Genomic DNA, 21,768 nt, shown 5'->3' with positions numbered 1-21,768 from the left:
CTGCTGCTTACCCCAAGCTCCGTAACCAGGATGTCAGTAATGCTGCCCAGAACTGTCACACAGTCAAAAATATTCCAGGCATCTTTGAAATAATTCTGTGAACAGGACAAGAGAGAGAGAGACAAAAGAGAAGAAAGAGGGAGGAAGAGGAAGGAATGTGAGACAGTAAAATGAAGGAAAACATGGATATGGCAGGGATAGATGGGAAAATGAAGATCATTGGCAGAGAAATTGGCGATGCAATGCGAGGAAGCATAGACAGATCACATTGAAATACCAAGGGAAGTGATATGGCAGGATTGCAGCAATATTAAAATGAAAAACAAGATGTAGAAAGAGTGAGACAATGAGAGAAATAAAGAGTGACACGAAGAGAGAATAAAAGTCAGACAGAAAGAGAGCAAGAAAGTAAAGAAATATAAAAAAAGACATGTCAGTGTCCGACAGGAACAGGAAAGAAATCAGATAAGACAAATGGACCATCAGTGACGGCATGTTGGATGGAGGCCAGCAGACAAGCTTGGGACAACTTGTGCTGCATCAGAACACAACACCGGCCATCAAACATCACGTACTGTAATATCACCTCTACCTCATAAACAAAGAGCAACAACACAGTCAGGCTGAATTCCTTCTAGTTTTAAAACGTTCATAAAACAACAGTATCACATCCCTCTCCTGCATACAATAATACATACAAAACACATTCATCCACAGATATACATAGTGATGGATTTTCGCTTTAAAAGTACAGCGACTCGGAGAGAAAGAGGGACGGCGAGGTCTGCTTCTTTTGCTCTCCTACATATTGCCTGCAGCCAAACTGTGCATTAGACAAGTGGAGGGACACGGAGAAGGCGGCTATTAAAGTAAACCACCTTGACAAACACACACACACACACACACACACGGACGTCTCTTTTTGTGTGTATGACTGTGCATGCTGTGTGTGTTTGAGCGCATTCTCCCAGATTCAAATCCTACCCTTCTTAAATCTCCACCCTCTCTGTAATCTTTGCTTCACTTTTTACTTTAATCTGTCATTCACTCTCATTCCTCTAATTACTATATGACAGTTTCCCCCTCTGTCCTCTATCTCCTCCCTACATTCATCCCTAAAGGATCTCTTCTATCCATTTCATCCCCGTCCGCCTCCCTCCCTTTCCTCTGCGGCTCCGATGACTGCACACTTTACTGCTGACTTCTGGCAGTTTGCTATTTCATTGCATATTTGCTTTCTTTTTTTTTTTTTTTTTTTTTGCCTTTAATAGCTCATTATTTCCCCACAGTTTCTCCTTAGAAATGTTAGAAATAAAGCACGACAGAAAATGTGTCCCAATTTAACTAAATAATGGATGGGGCTGCCTCCACGACGTGAAACAGGGCGTCAGTGAATTTGCTGAGTCCATTGTTTTCCACATCTTAAGTCTCTTTAAGGCCATTGTTTTGGATATCAAGCATGCAGGCATATTGAGCCTTACTGTTCTCACCAATAACTGCTTGGACTAGTTTTAAGTACTCTCTCTTTAGATCATTAATTATAATTACTCCAAAAACACGACATAGAACAGTTTCCCTGGGCTATAAGGCAAGAGTGGATTTCAGGCAGAGTGCAATGGATTTTAGGTGTTGCTGTGAAGCACTGATTTTATTTTTTGCCCCAAAGTGACACCATGTAATAATAACAGATTTGCAGCACTCTCTACAAAGAGACAGGAGAGAAGTGCATCCTCACCACACACACATCCACTCACCAGAACTCCAAAGGCGATGATCTTGAGTACACACTCCATGGAGAAGAGGGAGGTAAACACTATGTTCAGCTTGACTAACACAGCTTCATAGGTATCAGAAGCTCCGTCATACTATAAACACACACACACACACACACACACACACACACACACACACACACACACACACACACACACACACACACACACACACACACACACACACACACAAACATCGCCAGGGACAGAAAGGAGGGCGAGTATAAAGACATATAAAGAGACACATAGTTCAGCAAACCCAATGGAGAGTCAGACATATTCATTCAAATGTTTTGTGTCTATGTTATGTGCGCATAATTGCTTTAATGTTTTTAAATATAGAAACGTTTACCTTCATCATCAGCACGACTGTGTTGAGCGCGATCATTGCCATGATTGTATACTCAAATGGCGGCGAAACCACAAACTCCCACATTCGGTATTGGAAGCTCAGCTTGTTCTTAGGCATGTGGCGTGTCAGGGGCCTGGCGTTGATGGCAAAGTCTATACAGGCTCTCTGCAAAACACAAACAGAACAAGGTTATTGTTCTCATCCCGTTCGGTTCTCCGTCTTCCCTCTTTTCCTCTATCCAGCCCTTCTCCTCTACACCTTCCCAATACTCCTATCTCTACCTTCTTTCACTCTCTTAGTGCTTCCTCACCTCATTCTTTTCTAAACTATAGTCCTCCATCATCTTGTCTCCTTGCTCTTGGAAAGTGATGATGATGAGAGCCACGAAGATGTTGACGAAGAAGAAGGGGAAGACCACGAAGTACACCACGTAAAAGATGGACATTTCCATCCGGTACCCCGGGCTCGGGCCCTGGTTCTCATAAGTCGCATCCACTGAATGCTTCAGTACCCTGCAGAGAGAGAGAGAGAGAGAAGGGAACAGTGGAGGGTTAGAATTGGAAAGCATGTGTGCAGCATGTGACATGAGCATGTTCCAGTACACTCACTGCGGCCACCCCTCTCCGGTAGACACGGTGAAGAGGGTGAGGAGGGCCCAAGCCACGTTGTCGTAGTGGAAATCGTACTTCTTCCACTCCCGCTTCTGCGCCTTCACTTCGTTATCACGTTCATACACCAGATACTCGCCCCTGAAATACACAAATCACATCATCAGCGTTAAGGGGAGAGTTTCCTTCCAAATTTCTATATATTTTTTGTTTCTGAGTAGATACTGAAGATGCATTGTGGAAAGGAAAGAGTCTCATATAAAATCACATGAGGCAAGCATTACGCACGAAGGGGCTCAAGTCAATGTTAAGAAGGTGACCGGAACATTTGAAAACCTCTCAGGATAAACACAGGTGGGTATTTCCTGACCTGCAGTCACGCTCAAATTCTTTGGATTCATCCGTGCAGTAAAAGAAGCGTCCCTTGAATAGCTGCACAGCCACCACAGCAAAGATGAACATGAAGAGTAAGTAGACAATCAGGATGTTGAGCACATTCTTCAGAGAGTTCACCACACAGTCAAACACCGCCTGAGGAAGTCAGAAGGAGACATGTTGGTTATTGTATGAAAGAAATACATTGGATTACTTGTGTTTTGGTCTTAAATTGTGGCATTAGGTGCATTAATTTGTACTGCAGCAGATTAAGCAACTTGAAAATGTCTAAGACACACTATCTATATTACTTTCAATGAATGACATATGTTGTCGAGCCCATATTTTGATTAGATGTGGCCCCATGCTTCCAGAGAAGTAAGGGTAACTCTGATCTGAGGTCAAATATGTTCTATGTAAGCATACCTTGAGTTTAGGAAGACGTTTAATGGTCTTCAGAGGTCGCAACACTCTCAGTACCCTCAGAGACTTGATAGTGCTGATGTCTTTTCCCTTACTGCTCCCCCTATATGTGTGCACACACGCACACCAACACACAGAAACAGATACGTTCGTACGCGCGCACGCGCGCGCACACACACACACACACACACACACACACACACACACACACACACACACACACACACACACACACACACACACACACACACACACACACACACACACACACACACACACACACACACAAACAGAAAAATAGAGTCAGCAGGTTCAGGCGGATATCGCAGGCTTAGTCTTCTCAATTCCAAAATGGCAGTGGGCAGCCATTCCTAGATAGTATTTGTGTCAGAGTTAACTCAACATGAGTAACTGCGTCTGGGTTAAATACATAGCAACACATGCAGCATTGCTATCATATTATGCTTATTTCTAAGTGTGAGGTTAGCGTTGTAGCTACATGCTAGAGTTAGGTGGCAATTTACGACTACAGTACATGCTATGGGAACAACTGTTGTCATTCCTGTCTGAATGCTGGCTAGCAGCTACACTTAATACGCTTAATACTTTGCAATGTATTTCAATGCCTTACAAAGACGGCTAAAGCCTCGCCTTGCACATGCCCAGCTAACGGTGAAATATATTCATGCTGCATTGAAACCTTGCTGTCCATGCTGCAATATTTCTTCTTTAAAGCAGCAGGTTGAGTGATGGTGAACTCTATTCTACACAGAGACATTTACAGAGAGAGTTTGAGAGCCTTGTTAGCGGCTGACTATACCGGGAGCCCTGTTAGACTGGTGACTTACAGTAAATTGCCCTCCTGTTAACGTAATGACAGCTTACAAATGCTCCCCATTGTATATTTAAATAAGATAAAAAAAATAACTCATCTTTAATGTCAAAATGTCAACAAAGTGTTATAAACCTGAACGAACAGCCAAACTCTCTCTCTTGATGGCTCATCCAGTTCATTTCTATCCACATTAAACTACAACTAGGATAAGCAGGTTTCACAGCATTGTTCAAACAGCATGGAATCTTGTCTTGTAGGCCGTTTTGGCAAAGACAAAGATATTTTAGCAAACATTTCTTGATTGAAATGCTGAGCCAAACCTCTTCCTTTTAAGCACTTTGTAACTTGGGCTTTTCTAGGTACATGTGAGAAGAAAAAGGAAAAAAAAACCCACTTTTGTTTCAGGTGGACTGAACACTTTTTACAAAGCTAAAAAAAAAAATGTAAGTACTATAAGTGAGCCTGCCAGTTGACAGACAATGCACTTAAGTACAAACAATACAGGAGTTAGCTGATGCTAACAAAGGGCTTAACAATCACAAGCTGTTTACTAAGATACATGGCTAACTAGCATCATGGAAAACTTAATGGCAGTTTTTACTCCTTTCACAGATTTTTCTAAATTTCTCACATATCAGGGTGAAAAGATTAAGGTCACAACTTTCACTGACAGTTGTCCTTAAGGGAAGACAGCAGCTGTATCTACAGGTGCCTTCTTCTTACAGCTGTTATACCAGATGGTAGACTGCTGGTAGTTGTGTGTGTGTTTAGACTTTGTGTGTGCAAGCAAGCACACATGTGTGGGTGTGTGCATGTATGTGAACCCTTCCTAGGTTCTCTACTGTTTATTTCTGGGGTTTTCTTTGGTGCAGTTAGTTGTGTCTGCATGCATTTGTTTGGTCCCTTTGCTTTTATTGTACTAATGATATTGTTCAAATGGTATCTGTGTGATTCAGTTGAGGACCTGATGCAGGTTAACTTGAGGTTTAGTTGTGTTTGAGTCAGAGCTGTTCCATGGTGAACAATGGATGAAGAAGGGGAAAAGGGAAGAACAGACTAGTACAGAAGTCAACTGTGATGGATGAATAGGAAAGAGATGTGTGATCAGAAGATCAGGCGCTGAGAGTGCAGAGGGAGAAAATGAGGAGGAAAAAGACAGAGAACTTTACCCGCCACCGCTGCTGCTGGTCCAAAACGGAGAGATGAGGGATGAGAGACAGTGAGAATAATAGAGATAGAGAGAGAGACAAAAAGACAAAGGGTGGGAGAAAAGAACAGAATGGGACACAGAGAAAAGGAAGGATTTCGAGGGAAAACATCAATATGAGAGACAGAGAGAGAGAAAAAGAGAACACAGGGCCTTCTTTGTACATCAACCCTCCCAGCCATAGACTACCAAATCTAACACACATGCACATGTACACTTAAAAAGTAGACAAAAGGTGGGACTAGAACACAGCGCCAAACTGCTGCCTTCATCTCCGACATTTCATTAGTGAGGAGTTTACAAGCCAGATGCTGCTTCAGGGAGTGATCATTACTAGTAATCTTCCAAGTCTAGTGTATTTCGTTGGTATTTCTTTTGATTTAATTTAAACTTTTAACATCTGTAAATTAGCGGCTCCTTTCAAATCCATAGATGAACTGTGAGCTGAAGCCTCATGAGTTATACTCTATGTCAGAGCTTAACTCACTATCAATGAGCACTGCTAGAAATGCATCAACATGCCCGCAAATAAACTCATTTCAAGCACATTCTGCCTAGTAGAACAAACATTGCCTGGTAAAAAAAAAAAAAACATTATCACAAAATGTCAAGGTATCCCTTTAAGCAACCCAAACTTGGTCAGTTATCAGGCCAGTGTCTCTGCATCGGGAGCCGGTCTGGACAGTAAGCTCTGGGTCCTGCTGCAGAAATGTGCAGGACAGCAGCACAAGCGGTGCAAAACACCAGCAGCCCTCAGACCAGGCTAATTGGATTAAAGGAGCGATAATCATCTCCATTGAGACTGCTGAGCCTTTCTGGAGTGCTGTTTGATTTCCACCGATTGAATTAGGGCACTATCTGGATGTGTATGAGTCTGTTCTGACTGGTTCGGATCTCCCCATCAGCCATCAGTGTCGTAAACCCCTATCGTAGTTAAATCAGACTTCATTGGCTCAACTGGCTTAATTGATTGTTTTGTGAGTTTGTCTTTATGTTAATATACAGTATGTACCCCTTTGCCTCTATATTTACAATTTTCTCTTTTTAAACAATTCATGTAATAATAACTTTAAATATATATGTTTAGCTGCTGTGCTATTTTTGCATGCTGTATTTTTCTGTTGATTTTAAACACATTTCATTGTATCACTGCATACATCTATTTATTAGTCCATAGTTAACATTTCCCTAGAAAGTATAGACTTAGTCAGAGAGAGAGAGAGAGGAAAAATAGACCCACACATAAAAATGTAACAGACAGAGGTTAGACAACACAGAGTTAAGGACAGAAGCACACAGATATATACATATAGAAAAAAACAGAGACACATACACAACCAGAAATTAGGGGGAAGAGAGTTAACAAACACACAAAAAGTGATTCAGAGAGAAAGACTGGAGCAAAAGCCAGTCTCACAGATGGGGCACCACCATTAGAACCCTGGAGCACCTGCCAAGTTCATGTTTCTATAAAAAGGACAAACAAGTTCTCATGTCCCTGCTGGCCTGCAATCACTACCATGGTACTACTGCGCAAAGGCGTAGTATTTGTTCAAATTGAGGGCATTTCCTTCAGATTTGTGTTTCTTCAGCTGAAGACACATTAAAATCTTCAAAGTGTGTACTCCGTATCCCCACAATTAGCTGCAAAACCGTTGTGCATGTATTCCATAGGACATGGAATACATACAAATTAAATCCAATGACTAAACAGAATATTACAGGACTTAATGTATAATTATTAAGTATTAATGTATAATCATGTAATGGTGGGTTTTTTTTCCTTCAAGTTAATGGATACTGCTTGCCACAAACTACAGTGCAGAGAGCCATTGTTTGTTTCCCTAAATACCCAGTGGGGAGCTGTAACACTGAATTTTGGAAAGAACAGCAACTCTGTAATGGGCCTGATAAGAATGAGATTACAAGATGAAGTTTGTGGGATCTTTTCTTCCTAATATTCCTTGTTGACCTGAAAGAACTTTAATATGTGAACAGTTAGTTTTTAGGTCAGCAGGATGAGAAGGGACACTTAAGAGAGATATTGGATGTTGGTATGAATCGTGAAAGAGGTGAAAGGATGGACAAAGAGCAAAGGAGGAAGGGGAGATAATTATAAACAGGGACGGCCAGGTATTCTGCTCAGGTCTTCTTTGGCTATGAGGAAGAACTTAAGGCTTCACTGCAGTTCGGCTTCCACAGATTTAAGGTGGTTTGAAAGCTGAGCGATCTGGACCAAACTCCAGACCGATGGAAAAACAGGAGCACTGAGGGGACAATGTTGGAGCATATCATGCTGAGAAAAATCATTCATCAGTTCATTTTTGATACACATGGATATGGAGACCTTGCATTTGTATGGCTGCAGACCATCATCATTTCAATTCACTTCCACTCAAATTTGACAATATAGTTGGCCTCAAGTATCTCAAATTTAGCAAATGTCATCATCCCGATGATGACATTTTTGCCCCCCCCCCCATCCAAATCCATTAACTTCAGTCACCCAACACAAGAGGAGGTTTGATGCCATATGATATGAATGCCGACAGAGCGACGTCTAACGTCCCCAAAAAGACTGGATTCACAGTCATGATCATTTACTGTAGCCATTAACATTCAACCACAGGAAACATTCATGTTGTGTTGATTTTAGTGGCCTCTGTGGACAAAAGCAGTACTGTTTTCACAAAATTAAAACTGCATTTCCCATGAGCGCCACCGCCTTGAGTCTTGATCTTGAATAAAGAAGCAACTTCATTCTAATACTATTTTTTTCCATTTTTAAACACAGCTCTTCGCTCACTTCAGTGGTCTAGCCTCTCAACTACTGTCGTCTGCCAGGTGCATGTTGGGTATTATGCTCACAGTCACAGGAAGCTTTGCTGTGCTTGCTTAGCTCGACAAACGCTAACCTTAGCTACGTTCAACTAATGTTAGCCAAAGAGTTAGCTAGCTTTGTTTTAGCCACCAACATAAATTCATAAATTGATGTCACACCATGTCTCGCAATGTATTTCATAAATAAAATAGACATATTACACACCAGTATGTAGGTTCATATAGAGGTATCAGTATTAACTTGAGACTGGTTCGCGTCCAGTCAATAACTCCTTGGAGTAACTTTAACATTTACTGATTTCAGCTCCGCATCACCAATGCATCCATAAGAGGGAATTACAAATGGTCACTTACTTGCAGATCGAACATGTGGCAGGATCAACGCAACTAGCAAATCTTTTTTCTCCTTTTCTCTTTTTTAGACAGAAAAAGCAATATCCAAAGGCCAGAGTATCTTGGTCTCCAAGTGAGTGACGCTTCTTGTGTCCGCCACATCTACTATCATAACCCCACACCTTTTCCTACTCAGGTGTTAGCCACACACACAAGGCCGCAACATATAACTATGCGGGGTGTGTACGCACAGACATTGTCGTTTCCTGAAAATATAGATTGGATTTTTAAAGTCATGAAATAGGATGAAGCACAACCTTATATTTCTGCAGAGTATTTTGTGTTTCGGAGGTCAGCATTATCATTGTCAACTCATCACACCAAATGTCTTCAAACTACAGCAGTATCACATTCTATTTAACGTTCACTGCAGTCCTAAAAGGTCTGCTTCCCTTCATATTCTCCCCACCGATGCAAAAGCATGACAGCAAATCCTAAAACCCACAATTCATGCTTTGTACCCAGTATCGTGCTTATAAACTAAGCCCTAACGTAACCCAGGTATGCAAATTGAACTGTATTTTTATCCTCACAGTCATGCAGATTAATTAGGGTTTAAAGTACCTGCTTGGCCGTGGAGAAAGGTGCGGAGATTTTTGAGAGCCAGCTCAGCATGACCTGGCCAGCCTTCACATAGGGCTTTTAACTCAAGAACTCCCTGGGCACTAAAGGGTTACAGGTGCAAAGGGTGGTCCTCACCTCTCACAGGGGTAGAAGAGGTGGATAGGAAGGGGATGCTGGGATACTCTTTTTTTTTTTAACATGTTTGGGGCGTATGGGGTTGGTGGAGGGGCTTAGAAATGGCAGGACTGTAGAGCTGAATGAGAGAGAAAAAGCAGAATAAAATGGCCAACAATAGAGGATTGGCCATTTGTAAGCATAGGTAAGATAAAGTCTAGTAGAGGAGGGGACAGGAGACAAGAGAATATAGAAATACCTATAGAAAGAGAGAAAACGTGCGAGAGAGTATGAAAGAAAGAACAGAAATAATGGATGAATAAAGAATAAGAGGCTGTACTCCAAGGTGCCAGTGAGGCAGTAGATAGGCAGGAGGGAAGGTGGAGCAAGGAGGGAAGAGAGGAGGACAGCAGGAGGGAGACTTACGTGAAGGCGAAGGCCACCAGAGCACCACTAACCACTATAAAGTCAAGGATGTTCCACAAGTCCCGGAAGTAAGAGCCCTGGTGCAAGACGAGCCCCAGATCCACCATCTAAAGGAGCAGAAGAGAACCTGATTAGGAGACGTGAACCCCTGGGTATGGATGTGCAATTTGGCCTCGGAGCGCAATGAAAAGCGTCTGATCCTCATTCGGGCTGAACTTCTCAATGCCTCTGGAGGAAGTTGTTGATTGTGCACATTGCCTCACCTTTATCAGCATCTCAAACGTGAATACTCCCGTGAAGACATAGTCGAAATAACGTAGAACCTGGACAAAGAGAAAGAAGAGGAATGATTTGCTGCTGCACCCAGCTAGTGGAAGAGATTGACAGGGTGGATATGCACAACATATTGACATTAAAGCGTGATATATTTTAATTGTCTTCATTGAATTTGTCGTCATTCATTGTATTTTAGTTTGATGATTTATTTATTAATTTATTGATCCAGCTTTACACATGGCTGGAGTGACACTACAAAGAAAAAAACAGCCAGCATGTTAAATAAAAATAAAAGCACCATGTATTGTAATAACTCTTGTACACATAATATTGAATGTTGAACAAAATCATCGGTACGTAAATGTGTGTTCACTCTCTTACATTGTTGCGAGGGGATTCGGGCCAGACCGGGTCTTCAGCTGCCAGGGCAATACTGCTCATGGCAATGACCAACAGGATACACATCTCAAAATATCGCAGGGTGCAGACGTAGTGACACGCCCGCCGAAACCTAGGAGAACACAAGGACAGATTTGTTTCTTCTTCTCTTGCGTTAATGCTGTGCAGACCATTATATCTTTGTAAGTATTATGCATTTGCTTTTTAACTGTAAGAGTGCTCTGCATATGTTTTGCATGTGTTAGGGTGTGTGTACATGCAAGTGTTGCAGCTGTGACTCAATAGTAGATTGATTTTTCATCCGCAAAAAAAAAAAAAAAAAAATGTTTGGGTGAATACCTCAAGAGAGCATTCCTGTGTGTCAGCCTATGTTGATTCATATGGTGTAGGTGAGTGTGGGTGCGTGTTATTTGTTAACAAGCCAACTTACGGGTTGGTGGTGGACAGGATGAACATGGAGCTGAAGGGAGGCATGGGCCTGGGTCCGCCTTCACCTCCCTTCTCGTCATCATCGTCGTCCTTATCCTCCTTTGCTGGCAGAGGCTCCGTGTTGGCATTCTTATTGACTGGATCAAAGAGGGAGAGAGAGAAAAGGAGTGAAGATGAGATGAAAGTTTGTTATTTAAGAAAATGTATGCAAGATAATAGAAGAAAAACTACACATGTTCATTCTGCACTTACTCTGCAGTATGGCATTGGTGGATGGAAAGATTGGCATGTCTAGAGCTGTGTAGTCAGGGTGGGGCAGCCTGAGGACACTGTTGGTACGGTGATGGGCAATGCTCCCGTAGCTATCTAATGTGACCAAACTCCCATGAGTGCCACTGGTAGCAAGATGGAGGGCAGACCCAAAGCCCGGGGCCACAATGTGGTGGGCAACTGGATTAGGGGGACCATCGCCGGGTGAGCCAGAGACCAGTTTGGTATTCATGAGGTTGTCCATATCCTCACTGTACTGGCTGTCCTGCCTGGAGAGGCTCTTTTGAATGGGCCGTGTAGTCGAGAGGTTAGGGGCACTGCAATCCCTAGAAACGGGGAGCAAAGACAAAACAAGTGGCGATAGAAAAAGAAAGTTGAGATGGAGAAAGGAGAAAAACAAAAGGGAAAGGTGAGATTATATCCAGAGAAAGGTGTGACACTGTTACAATTATCTACAGACGTGTGCAGTGGACATACTTCCTTCTGTGCTGGCACATCCTCCTCCCCTCGCCCTCAGTTTGGTTGCCATGGCGACTTCTTCTCGGCCTCCTCTCACTGCCGTCCCCAGCTCCCTCCTGCTCTCCTCCTTCTCCACCTCCGTCAACTCCTTTGTTCTTGTGTCTCCCTGTTTTCCCGGCTCCTCCCCCGCCATCCTCGCCATCTTCGCCACTTTTTCGATGTGACCTGGGCTTCCTGTGCTCCGACTGCCCGCCCCCTCGACTGCCACTGCGGGTGTGGTGATGCCGCCTGGAGGGCCTCTCCTCCGAGCCGGGCCCGGGAATCACTGTGGCGTCCAATCGAACGTGAGAGCTGTGGTGGTGGTGCTCGCCTTTACGACTCCGCCTGCTCTCTGTGGATTCGCCCCGATCCAAGGGAGGCCGGGCCGGAGCCGAGCCTCCTCCGCCACCACCTTGGCCACTGTGTTCGTGGAGGCGCGTTTGTCTGTGGAGCTCGTCGGCGGGATGGTGCTGGCTGAAGCAGAGGTCTGAATTGTTTGCAGTGGTCTTGTTGGTGTTGTTGTTGCGGTTCTCGTGGGGGTCGACAACCAACGGTCGATCAAGGTGGGTCTTCATGTCTGGACGGATCTGACGCGAGTAGTTCACCTGCAAGGAGAGGAAAGGGTACAGAGGCAGTATAGAGGCCGAGATTAAAGACAAGTTATAATTTGAATCTACCATTAACAAATAATGACCTAGACATATTAACACCAGGCAAGCAAGATGTTAACAGAAGTCATCATCATCATTCCCGTCACTTGTGTACACTGATAGCACAAGTCTAGGGGGCTTTGTTGGCCTTGTCCTTTACATTGTTCTGCTCCTCCCTCCCTGTCCTTGCCTTCCAGCGTTCGTCGGGGTCCAGCTCGTTGTAGAGGGCCTCGCGGCTGGACACCAGCGTCTGCCTCCTCAGCTCCTTGGTGCGTTGTTCCCACACCGACTTGTTGATCCCCTTGTGGTTCTTCTGCTGCTCCTTACTGCAAACATGAAGCAGGGTGGACGGGGAGGAAGTGATCGACAGAATTAACGACCTGTTTAAAGACATGTGCTGCTCTGAGAATACACACACACACACACACACACGACATGAGAGTGATGTGAAAACTAACAACAAAATATAAGTACATAAAATAGCCAGGACAGAAAAACACACTGGGGAGGGGGGGCACAGACATTTAAAGGGTCATTTGGCTGGACCTATAGAATGAATCAGCTCAACAAGACTAAGTTCTGGGTGTCTACACAGCTGGCCAAAGCACCGGGCAGGACAGCCCTACTTTGGTAAGCCATGTGTGGACACAAAATAGAACATAAGACTGAGTTCAGAATATGTTGTAATAATCTACAATTAACCTACACAAACTAAAGTATAATCAGTTTATGCAACCGCTTTTATGCATCCCAAAATCCCCACCAAGCTAAATTGAATAGATGGCGAAGTCACAATGATTACCAGAACCTGTTATTGGTTCCAGTGACTAAGTCGTGTTTAGATCTACTTGATAGAGAAAGACCAGGAAACCGTCAGTGACCACCTTCCTTACCCTCCAAAACTTCTGCCAGGAAATAACTTCCTTTTCTGTCAAGACCCAAAGTCAACCACAGTAAAGCAACAGCCGTACTGCGAGGCGCAGGCAACAGAAAATGTACTTTTAAAAATAAGCCAACACAAATAACAACTAAAGAAAGCCGGCTATGTACTTCATAAAAAAAGTTGGGGACAAAGGGGACAAGGAAAGGAGGCTTTTCTAAAAACACAAAAGAAAGCAGGGGATGGTTTTAAAGTCAATAAACAGAAAGGATTCAGAAATGAATAAACAAATAAATAAATACCAGTCCAGAAAGGGGTCGGTAGCGTTGTGACACTCACTGTGTACTTTGTTGCTGAGGAGGGAAACAGCTGGTGAGTGAGATGACACGGAAGAACAGAAGGAGGATTTCATTCCAAAATGGGCTATCCATCTATCATTTATAAAACAGCCAGCTTACCCTGACAAATGGCCACTATTCTAATAAAATGTGCTTTAAAAAAAACTGAATTACAACTAAAATAAGTTTAATATATTTCTGAAATATTGAGCATTTTGGAATGCAACCCTTCACACACAAACATACACAGACATTCACACACACTCACACACACACACACACACACACACACACACACACACACACACACACACACACACACACACACACACACACACACACACACACACTCACTCACCTCTGCAGTTTGTTTCAACTGTGAATCTAGAACAATCCTATTGGATTTTTTTCGCTGTCCTCCTTCAATTTTAATAAATTGCATCTCTCTTGCATCATTCACTTATCCTGCATGACAACTACTGATCATTCTTTGCTTCTTTTACCATATCTTTCTCAACTCCTAGCATTATCCCTGATGTTCCTATCTGTCTGCACAGTATCTTTAACGTTCAAATCTATATCTAAACGTTTCTAGCTTTGTTTTTCCACTTCATTTCCAGTCACTGTGATGATGATGTTAGCCTTTGCTGATGATAACAAACCCTACAAAGGGTTACACAAAGTTAACTAACGAGAACATGTTATGCTTTGCTAAATAAAAAAAGTGTTCTAAATGGAAAAGCTAGTTTAGCATCATTTATCACAAGCTGCAGTGCATAAACTACTGAAAACACAGTCGTGAAACTCCTTCCAGCCTTTTAGACTGAAAACAGTAAAGTGATAAAAAGTAATTGTTACTGTATTCCTGCAATCTGTTTAGATTGTATGGATGTTTAATGGCGCACTGTGCTGTCATTCTGAGAGTACTTGTTAGAGTGATGTAGCCTTACAACTGTTTTCTGAGGGCTTTAAGTAGCTTGTGTGTCAGCCTCCTCCCGCATCTACTATAGAACATCTTCTTAAGAGATTCTTCATGCCCCACTGATGTCCCCATGTTCACAATCCTGCTTGGAAAAACAAGGATGTTCTCCACTGGAATTTCAATGTCTTTTCTTTTTTATATTTCATGAATGAGGGAATTGGATTCACACTGATACAAGGAAATGGAATGCACTCTGCAGCCCTACATAGCTAGGACTGTGTGACACACACACACACACACATTTCAACAGTTAGTCAAAATCTAATTTAAGACTCTACTATCGACTCTATTCTAGCATCTTAGGTTTTATGACTCAAACAACCTTAGTAAGCCGCAGGATTCTGGTTCAGTAGGCAAATGTTGGTTTTCAAACTAATTCCACACACACTTTGTCGCTTTTACACACACACACACACACACACACACACACACACACACACACACACACACGCACACACACACACATGTGCATTGTATTGACAAGTACATATTTAACCTCAGTAGGACTCCCAGGTAACGTTTACCGTTACACAGACACAAATGCTCACAGCACAGTGAAGTACAGTACATACAGTAACAAGAAACAGTGTGATTAACGCAACGATGAACACGTTATGAGCATATGTGTGTTTAACTCTCGGGCATGTCTGCTCATTGCTTCTGGGTGTAATAATACGTGTGTGATATAAAGTGGACAAAGGCTGATGTATCAAAGCCGTAAAGGTCAGAACCGTGTGTACGTGTGGTATTTCTAAGCAGACGTGGGCTCCCCTGTTGTGCTTTTTTTCAGGACAGACCACAGAGTGGTGTGTGTGTGTGTGTGTGTGTGTGTGTGTGTGTGTGTGTGTGTGTGTGTGTGAGAGTGTGTGAACTTTACCAGTAGAGAAAGGAAAGACCCCTGTGTATACAGAGAAAAGAGATCAAAGACTCTGACTCTCCTGACCAGAGGAGGGCTGGCCTGGATCAATCCAACACTGGCTTGTGTGTGTGTGTGTGTGTGTGTGTGTGTGTGTGTGTGTGTGTGTGTGTGTGTGTGTGTGTGTGTGTGTGTGTGTGTTTTAGTATGCACAAAAGAGTGAGACAGGGAATAAAAAAAAAGTAGAAAAGCTAGGGAGAACTTGACAGAAAGAGGGCGTAAGAAGGAGGCATGCATGTTTTAGTTTATCACTAAATGTTGTCAGATTGAAAACATTGCTCCAACTGTTCATGTTTAACTATGGATGGAAGAAACTGCAAGATCCTCTATTGAAAGCAAGGAAACATTTAAAATAAAATAACTGCTACTGTTTGATGAAAAATGTTTGTTCCATTTTAAACTAAAATATAAAAAAGAATCGCTTCGGATGAGGGTAATATAGTCAACTATTTGCAGCAGTGACAACACAATCCTTGTCAGCAGCATCAAGAAGTGTGCTTTTGGTCCGTATTTCAATGTAATCTTTTAAAGTGGGCCAAATTCTATGAGGCTCACTGTACATAAACTTTGAGACTGAGGTTTATCAACATTTTCCTCATTCCAAAAGGTCTTTTCTCCGAATCTTGCACACGTGCTTGACTTGTAGTTGCTGAATGCGTTGCTTTAAAGATGTGCAGATGTTACGCCCTAAAGTTCCTGCCTGATGTGAAAGTGTCTTAAAATGGACACAAAAAAAAGGGAGAGTGCGACAGTAATAGAGACAGCAACTCACGCTGCAATGGACAGGTTGGCAGCAGACAGCGGGCTGACTTCAGCCACCTCCTTGGCTTTCTGCAGGGCGACCTTCTTACTGGCAGCCTCCTCTTCCTCCTGTTCATCCTGCGGACAGATTATGAAGAGAATCGAAAGCAAGAGACGAATGAGGTGGGTGTAGAGGAGAGGAGCATAACTCCATTGATTGTCAGCCTTCATAAAATAAATGCTACAGAGATGTTAAATAAAATTAGACTGGAGTATACCTTGGTCAGTTCCTGTGCGTTGGCTAAATTATCCACAGCGATGGCCAAGAACACATTCAGCAGAGTGTCTGATCACAGAGTTAAAGGGAATCCAGCATGTAGGAGTTTGTTTGTGCATGTTTATGCATCATGCAATTTATTTGGATTACAGAATGAGCTTCTTTTTTTTTTTTTTAAGAAAAACTACAGAAAAGTGTCAATATCTGTGTAAATGCATCTAAAGTCAGTGACTGAACAATCATTTAAAGCATAACTGCAATTGTCTTGATACATATCTATGTGTGAATGCTTTGAATGCTTTCACGGTCGAGGGATACAGTTGCCAAAAAGTGTGAGGACAATGAAGAAGACACTGAAGGCCATGCCCTTGTTGACTCCGCCCTGAGACTTGATGCCATCGTACATCACCATGTTCCAGTCCTCGCCAGTCAGGATCTGGCACACCAAAAAAAACACACATATGAGTAGTCAGACGAGGAAATATTCACTCAAAGTACAAGTTCATTTTATGATGAGGGTTTGAACACACACACAATTTGCATTCATCTAAAATAGTCAAAACACACAGCCACCCTCCCTCCCTCCCTCACACACACACACACACACACACACACACACACACACACACACACACACACACACACACACACACACACACACACACACACACACACACACACACACACACACACACACACACACACACCTTTACCACGTAGGCAGGCTTTAGCACAATTAGGTTTTTGACTAATGACATTTAAGAATTCTAAAGTAGCACGCTACACTTTATCTCACTTCCTCGAGTGTAAATCCTCTTTAGTCATTAAACCGTTCTGTCCTAATCCAACCCCCGTCTTCTCCTACTCCTCTGCTCCCCTCCCTCCCTCCCTCCCTCCCTCCACCAGCATCTCCCTCCCCTTCCTCCCCTTTACATCGTCTCCCCTGCTCACCTGGAACACTGTCATTATTGCTGCGGGGAAGGTATCGAAGTTGGTTGGAGGAGTGCCATTTTCAAAATTAAACCTAGCAGGGGGAAGAAAATCAAATGGTGAGAGAGATGAAAAACAAAAGGTGTGAGGGCAAAAAAAAAACAGAAGCATCGTACGAGCAGAACTAATGTTTTTTGTTTGTTTTTTTTAATCTGAAAAACTACTCAAAAATGAATTAACCAAACTAGCAAATAACACAAACCAACGTCTTAGTAGAATAACGAATGCAGACTATCAAAAAGGAAGGAGAGGAGTAGAGAGAGAGAGAGAGCACTGACTGTCCACCGAAGAGCTGCATGCCCAGCAGGGCAAAGACAACTATGAAGAGGAAGAGCAGGAAGAGCAAGCTGATGATGGACTTCATGGAGTTGAGCAGAGAGACGACGAGGTTACGCAAAGATGCCCAGTACCTGGAAAAAAAATACACAGAAAGGTGTGTGTTTAATTGAGAGAAACATTATGTCCATAATATCAAATAAAATACAAAACCATAATACAGTTGACTCACTTGGTGACTTTGAAAATCCTCAATAACCTGAGAGCTCGGAGCACACTGATGCCAAACGACGTGCCCGGCTGGATGATGGACCACAGCACTTCAAATATGCTACCACATATCACCTAAGACAAAAACAAGCACACGCAAGCATGTGGTTATTCACCATAATGAGCTGTGCAAACATCAGCAGATCAACACTGTATTTACTGTGTGTGTGTGTGTGTGAGGTCTAATCGTCTGTGCTTGCTTCTGATTTCACATGTGTGCACCTGCTCATGAGTTTGTGCTTATGTGTGCTGATGTGTATATTTTGTGTGGCGTCCACAAGAGCTGTGGGACTCACAATGCAGTCGAAGCAGTTGAAGGAGGAGGTGAGGTAGGCCTGTTTGCCCAGGCCATACATCTTCACCATCATCTCTGTCAAGAATATCCCCAGGAAGATTAATTCAGCAAAATCTACATGAAGGGAAGAAGCCAAAGAAGAGGCGAGGAGGATGAGGAGGAAAAGAAGGAAGGGCAGTGTTTTGTGATGAAAGTATTTAAGCATGAATTTCAAATATAAAACAGTTTTGTTTTATTGAAAGCTACACCATTTAGGTGAAGCAACCATGGGTATATGACGCTTGTATATAATATATTTTTCTTTTATTTCAATGCATCTTCTTGTTTCCACATTTTTATCTTTTTTTAATTGGCTTATTTGCATTTTGTTGAAACTTCAATTCTATTATTCCTTTTTGCGTGTGTCCGTTTGTGTAAATATAATGTATTTAAAAGAACGAGACAGAGAGAGAGACAGCCAGAATATGTGCTCGAGGAAGACATTGTGTGTTTGGATGTGCTTGTGTTAACTGCTTGGGTCAGCTCTTTCATGGATTTAGTCACATTTACTTAAGAATTTGCTCACCCACTCCCTTCCAGTAATCTGTGATGAGAGTATTTGTGCAGATAATCGCTGCATGTATCCCCCCCTCCGTCCTACTCACATAGAAAATCTGACAGCGGGTCTGGCTGGTCGTAGTGCACCACAGCCACACACAGCGTGTTCAGGCCCACCAAACACAGCACGGTCCAGTAGAAGGCCTGGGACTTCACGACGTGTCGGATAAGGAAGCGTAGCCGTCGCTCCCGCCGCTTGAAATCGGATCCTTCGAGCTTGGAGCTCTTCAAGCTGGCACGGGCAAACGGTGACCCTGAAAGGATAAACAAGGCAAAACAAATTCAATGCTAGCTGAACGGTGAAGTGATTACTGGTTTATTGGCGTAATTGTGTAGCGTGTGGTATCTTGGAAAAGCAAAACTGTACACGGTGTACAAATCAATCTGCTTCCCTGATTTGTGACTTAAAACACAGCAAGAGGTGCAATAAATTACACAACAAACTCTACATACAGTAATTATGACGCATACAGTTTCGGTCCCAGTGGTTTCATGGTGAGTAGACATGAATTTAGTCATTTAGGAATAACAGCTTCAACCTGGATTCACCTGATCAGTCTGCTCATGAGAAGAGCAGGTGAGTTCAACATCACTTCCAATAAACTCCTCGCAGCTATTGAAGAACTTTCTCCCAAAATAATAACCTTTTTGCTTGTTGGAATACCCCCCTTCATATACTGTCGATTAGAGTAATTATCGACACATAACTCATTTTCAGAAGCATATGATCCGTGCTCAATGTAGCAGATTATGCTATAATGAGCAGCGTCTACTGCAGTGTCCAAAATGACATGATATCCTGTACACAGCATATATATATACACTACATAGATTTAGGTAGAATTAGAAGGCTGGAGAAAGAGGGGATGGAGGAGAGAAGTAGGGAGGAGGAAAGAAAGGTGGAGAGATGAGGGGGGGGGGGGGGGCTGGGGCTGTGGAAAGGGGAAAAGGGTAACATGAGAAGAGAAGTGCAGAGCAGCAGAGGAGAGGAGAGGAGAGAGGGAAGGAGAGGAGGGTCAAGTAATGCTGATATGCAAGATAAGATAGCATCTGTTTGTACCTGTGGTTTGCCTTTGAGTGTGTGTGTGTGTGTGTGTGTGTGTGTGTGTGTGTGTGTGTGTGTGTGTGTGTGTGTGTGCGACAGAGAGCATGTATCTTACCTACTGCCAGATCTCCCTCCCCTTCCTCTGGGTTTAGAAGCTCAGCTTTACTCTTATGGTTCTTTGTGGCTCTTCTACGGGAGCCTGTTAATAGAAAAACAAACGTGTTTAATCTATAACACAACAGCGCTGATATGTTAAATGTATTAATATTTGGTTTTACAAATCACCGTCACGTATTCACAAACACGGTACAACAACAAATTCATACCATCATATTCATTTTCATTGTCATCATCCGCCAAGATGACCTCTTCTACGAAACACACATGAAAAAAGAAATGTTAATATGCCACATTTAATAAACGATTGATGACAACAATATCTATCAATCTTTTGTTATCATCCATTACCCTTTCTCCTTTTATTTTGAACTGGAAACAAAGTGTCTGGCCTGCACCTGTGCTTGCTACTCATCCCTCCCTCTTTTGTGTTTTAGCTTCCTTGTTTTTATGGAGATTGTCTTTTTTTAAGAAGATCAAAGGTCTGCGCTTTTTATCTGCCCCTTTATCTGCTCCTTCCAACATCCAACCCTCCGTTCCTCTTATCGTCTCCACATCTTACCTGCCCTCAGCAGATGAGTCAGAATAAAAAGAGAAGAGAGATAAAGAGAACTACGGACAACAGTGGGTCTTCTCTACCCGAGCATCAAACAAGTGTCTTTAATCCTTGCCACAGCAACGTAACCCAAATAAAGGCTGTTCACTTATATTCAACTAGAAAAGGTGTTGGCTGTAATTCAAGTTTGTATTACACTGTGAAGAGAGCTAAACCTGTATTATAAACTTCATAATTTAAGCTTCATTACTTAATGTTTGATCGTGATAGTTGAGGCGTCAATGTGCTTCAAACTACAGTACTACACTACAAAGCTTAAATGGTATTCTTGCAAATAAAATACAATTTAAATAGATAATTATTACCCCAGTGTGGATAGGTCAATATTTCCTGCAGCTGCTTCACAGTAAAATCCACAAAATTCTCTTTGTTCAAAAGATTTTACTGTGAAGCACCAGCAGAAAGTGTTGAGTTTGCTTTCATAATAATAATAATAATAATAATAATAATAATAATAATAACAACAACAACAACAATACTATCACATGCACCTGTCTCCTACATGTTATTTTAATGTGTCAAACTATCATGACAATGGATCGATTATTGAAAACGCGAGGGTTGCAATATATCTTTATATTTGTTTGTATATTTGTGTGTGAAAAGTGAACCACACATGCAGTATATTGTACATACCAGCTTTGCAGATCCACTCCAAATAACCATTGAGTTCCCTTTCAATCTGCTGCTGTCTTCTGAGCTTCAGGAACTCACTTCTGTTCTCCACACGCTCTCTCTCTTTGGCAAACTCCCTGCAGGGACACACACACAAGCACAAACACACACACACACACACACACACACACACACACACACACACACATTTAGATACTTTGAATGTAGCTACCTTGCATTTTTAGTGCGACATACATGCAATAAAGTACAAACACCCTCTCACACTCACACACACACTTACCCTGACAATACACCCAGCACCAGGTTGAGCATGAAGAAGGAGCCAATGATGATGAGGGGGATGAAGTACATCCAGTTCCA

At 42.5% G+C, this 21,768-nt stretch overlaps 1 protein-coding gene across 10 annotated transcripts in view; it reads right to left on the bottom strand.

The window, feature by feature from the left end:
• LOC137877551 (voltage-dependent P/Q-type calcium channel subunit alpha-1A-like) overlaps positions 1-21,768 on the bottom strand; it is a 52,110-nt gene that overhangs the window by 26,621 nt on the left and 3,721 nt on the right. For 7 of the 10 annotated variants that reach the window (XM_068717531.1, XM_068717529.1, XM_068717525.1 and 4 more), the window contains exons 4-30: positions 21,689-21,768; positions 21,409-21,524; positions 20,366-20,410; positions 20,155-20,238; positions 19,042-19,248; positions 18,399-18,511; positions 18,065-18,177; positions 17,835-17,966; positions 17,518-17,590; positions 16,885-17,002; positions 16,568-16,635; positions 16,321-16,427; positions 13,615-13,665; positions 12,593-12,758; positions 11,762-12,387; positions 11,267-11,610; positions 11,016-11,151; positions 10,568-10,697; positions 10,174-10,233; positions 9,911-10,017; positions 3,534-3,633; positions 3,103-3,263; positions 2,733-2,873; positions 2,435-2,636; positions 2,125-2,289; positions 1,755-1,865; positions 12-95 (exon numbers count right to left, since the gene is read on the bottom strand). The exon at positions 21,689-21,768 is cut by the window's right edge and continues 24 nt beyond it. In XM_068717531.1, coding sequence (XP_068573632.1) covers positions 12-95; positions 1,755-1,865; positions 2,125-2,289; positions 2,435-2,636; positions 2,733-2,873; positions 3,103-3,263; positions 3,534-3,633; positions 9,911-10,017; positions 10,174-10,233; positions 10,568-10,697; positions 11,016-11,151; positions 11,267-11,610; positions 11,762-12,387; positions 12,593-12,758; positions 13,615-13,665; positions 16,321-16,427; positions 16,568-16,635; positions 16,885-17,002; positions 17,518-17,590; positions 17,835-17,966; positions 18,065-18,177; positions 18,399-18,511; positions 19,042-19,248; positions 20,155-20,238; positions 20,366-20,410; positions 21,409-21,524; positions 21,689-21,768 — 3,840 coding nt within the window. The remainder of the gene's footprint in view (positions 1-11; positions 96-1,754; positions 1,866-2,124; positions 2,290-2,434; positions 2,637-2,732; positions 2,874-3,102; positions 3,264-3,533; positions 3,634-9,910; positions 10,018-10,173; positions 10,234-10,567; positions 10,698-11,015; positions 11,152-11,266; positions 11,611-11,761; positions 12,388-12,592; positions 12,759-13,614; positions 13,666-16,320; positions 16,428-16,567; positions 16,636-16,884; positions 17,003-17,517; positions 17,591-17,834; positions 17,967-18,064; positions 18,178-18,398; positions 18,512-19,041; positions 19,249-20,154; positions 20,239-20,365; positions 20,411-21,408; positions 21,525-21,688) is intronic. The other 3 variants (XM_068717526.1, XM_068717527.1, XM_068717528.1) reach the window with 3 other exon arrangements.

Source organism: Cebidichthys violaceus, unplaced genomic scaffold (assembly GCF_023349555.1).
Source record: "Cebidichthys violaceus isolate CVI_PGR_0920_01 unplaced genomic scaffold, fCebVio1.0.p SCAF_218, whole genome shotgun sequence".
Lineage (NCBI taxonomy): Eukaryota > Metazoa > Chordata > Actinopteri > Perciformes > Stichaeidae > Cebidichthys > Cebidichthys violaceus.
Note: the sequence above shows the minus strand (reverse complement) of the source record. Positions and strands in the feature narration are given on the sequence as shown.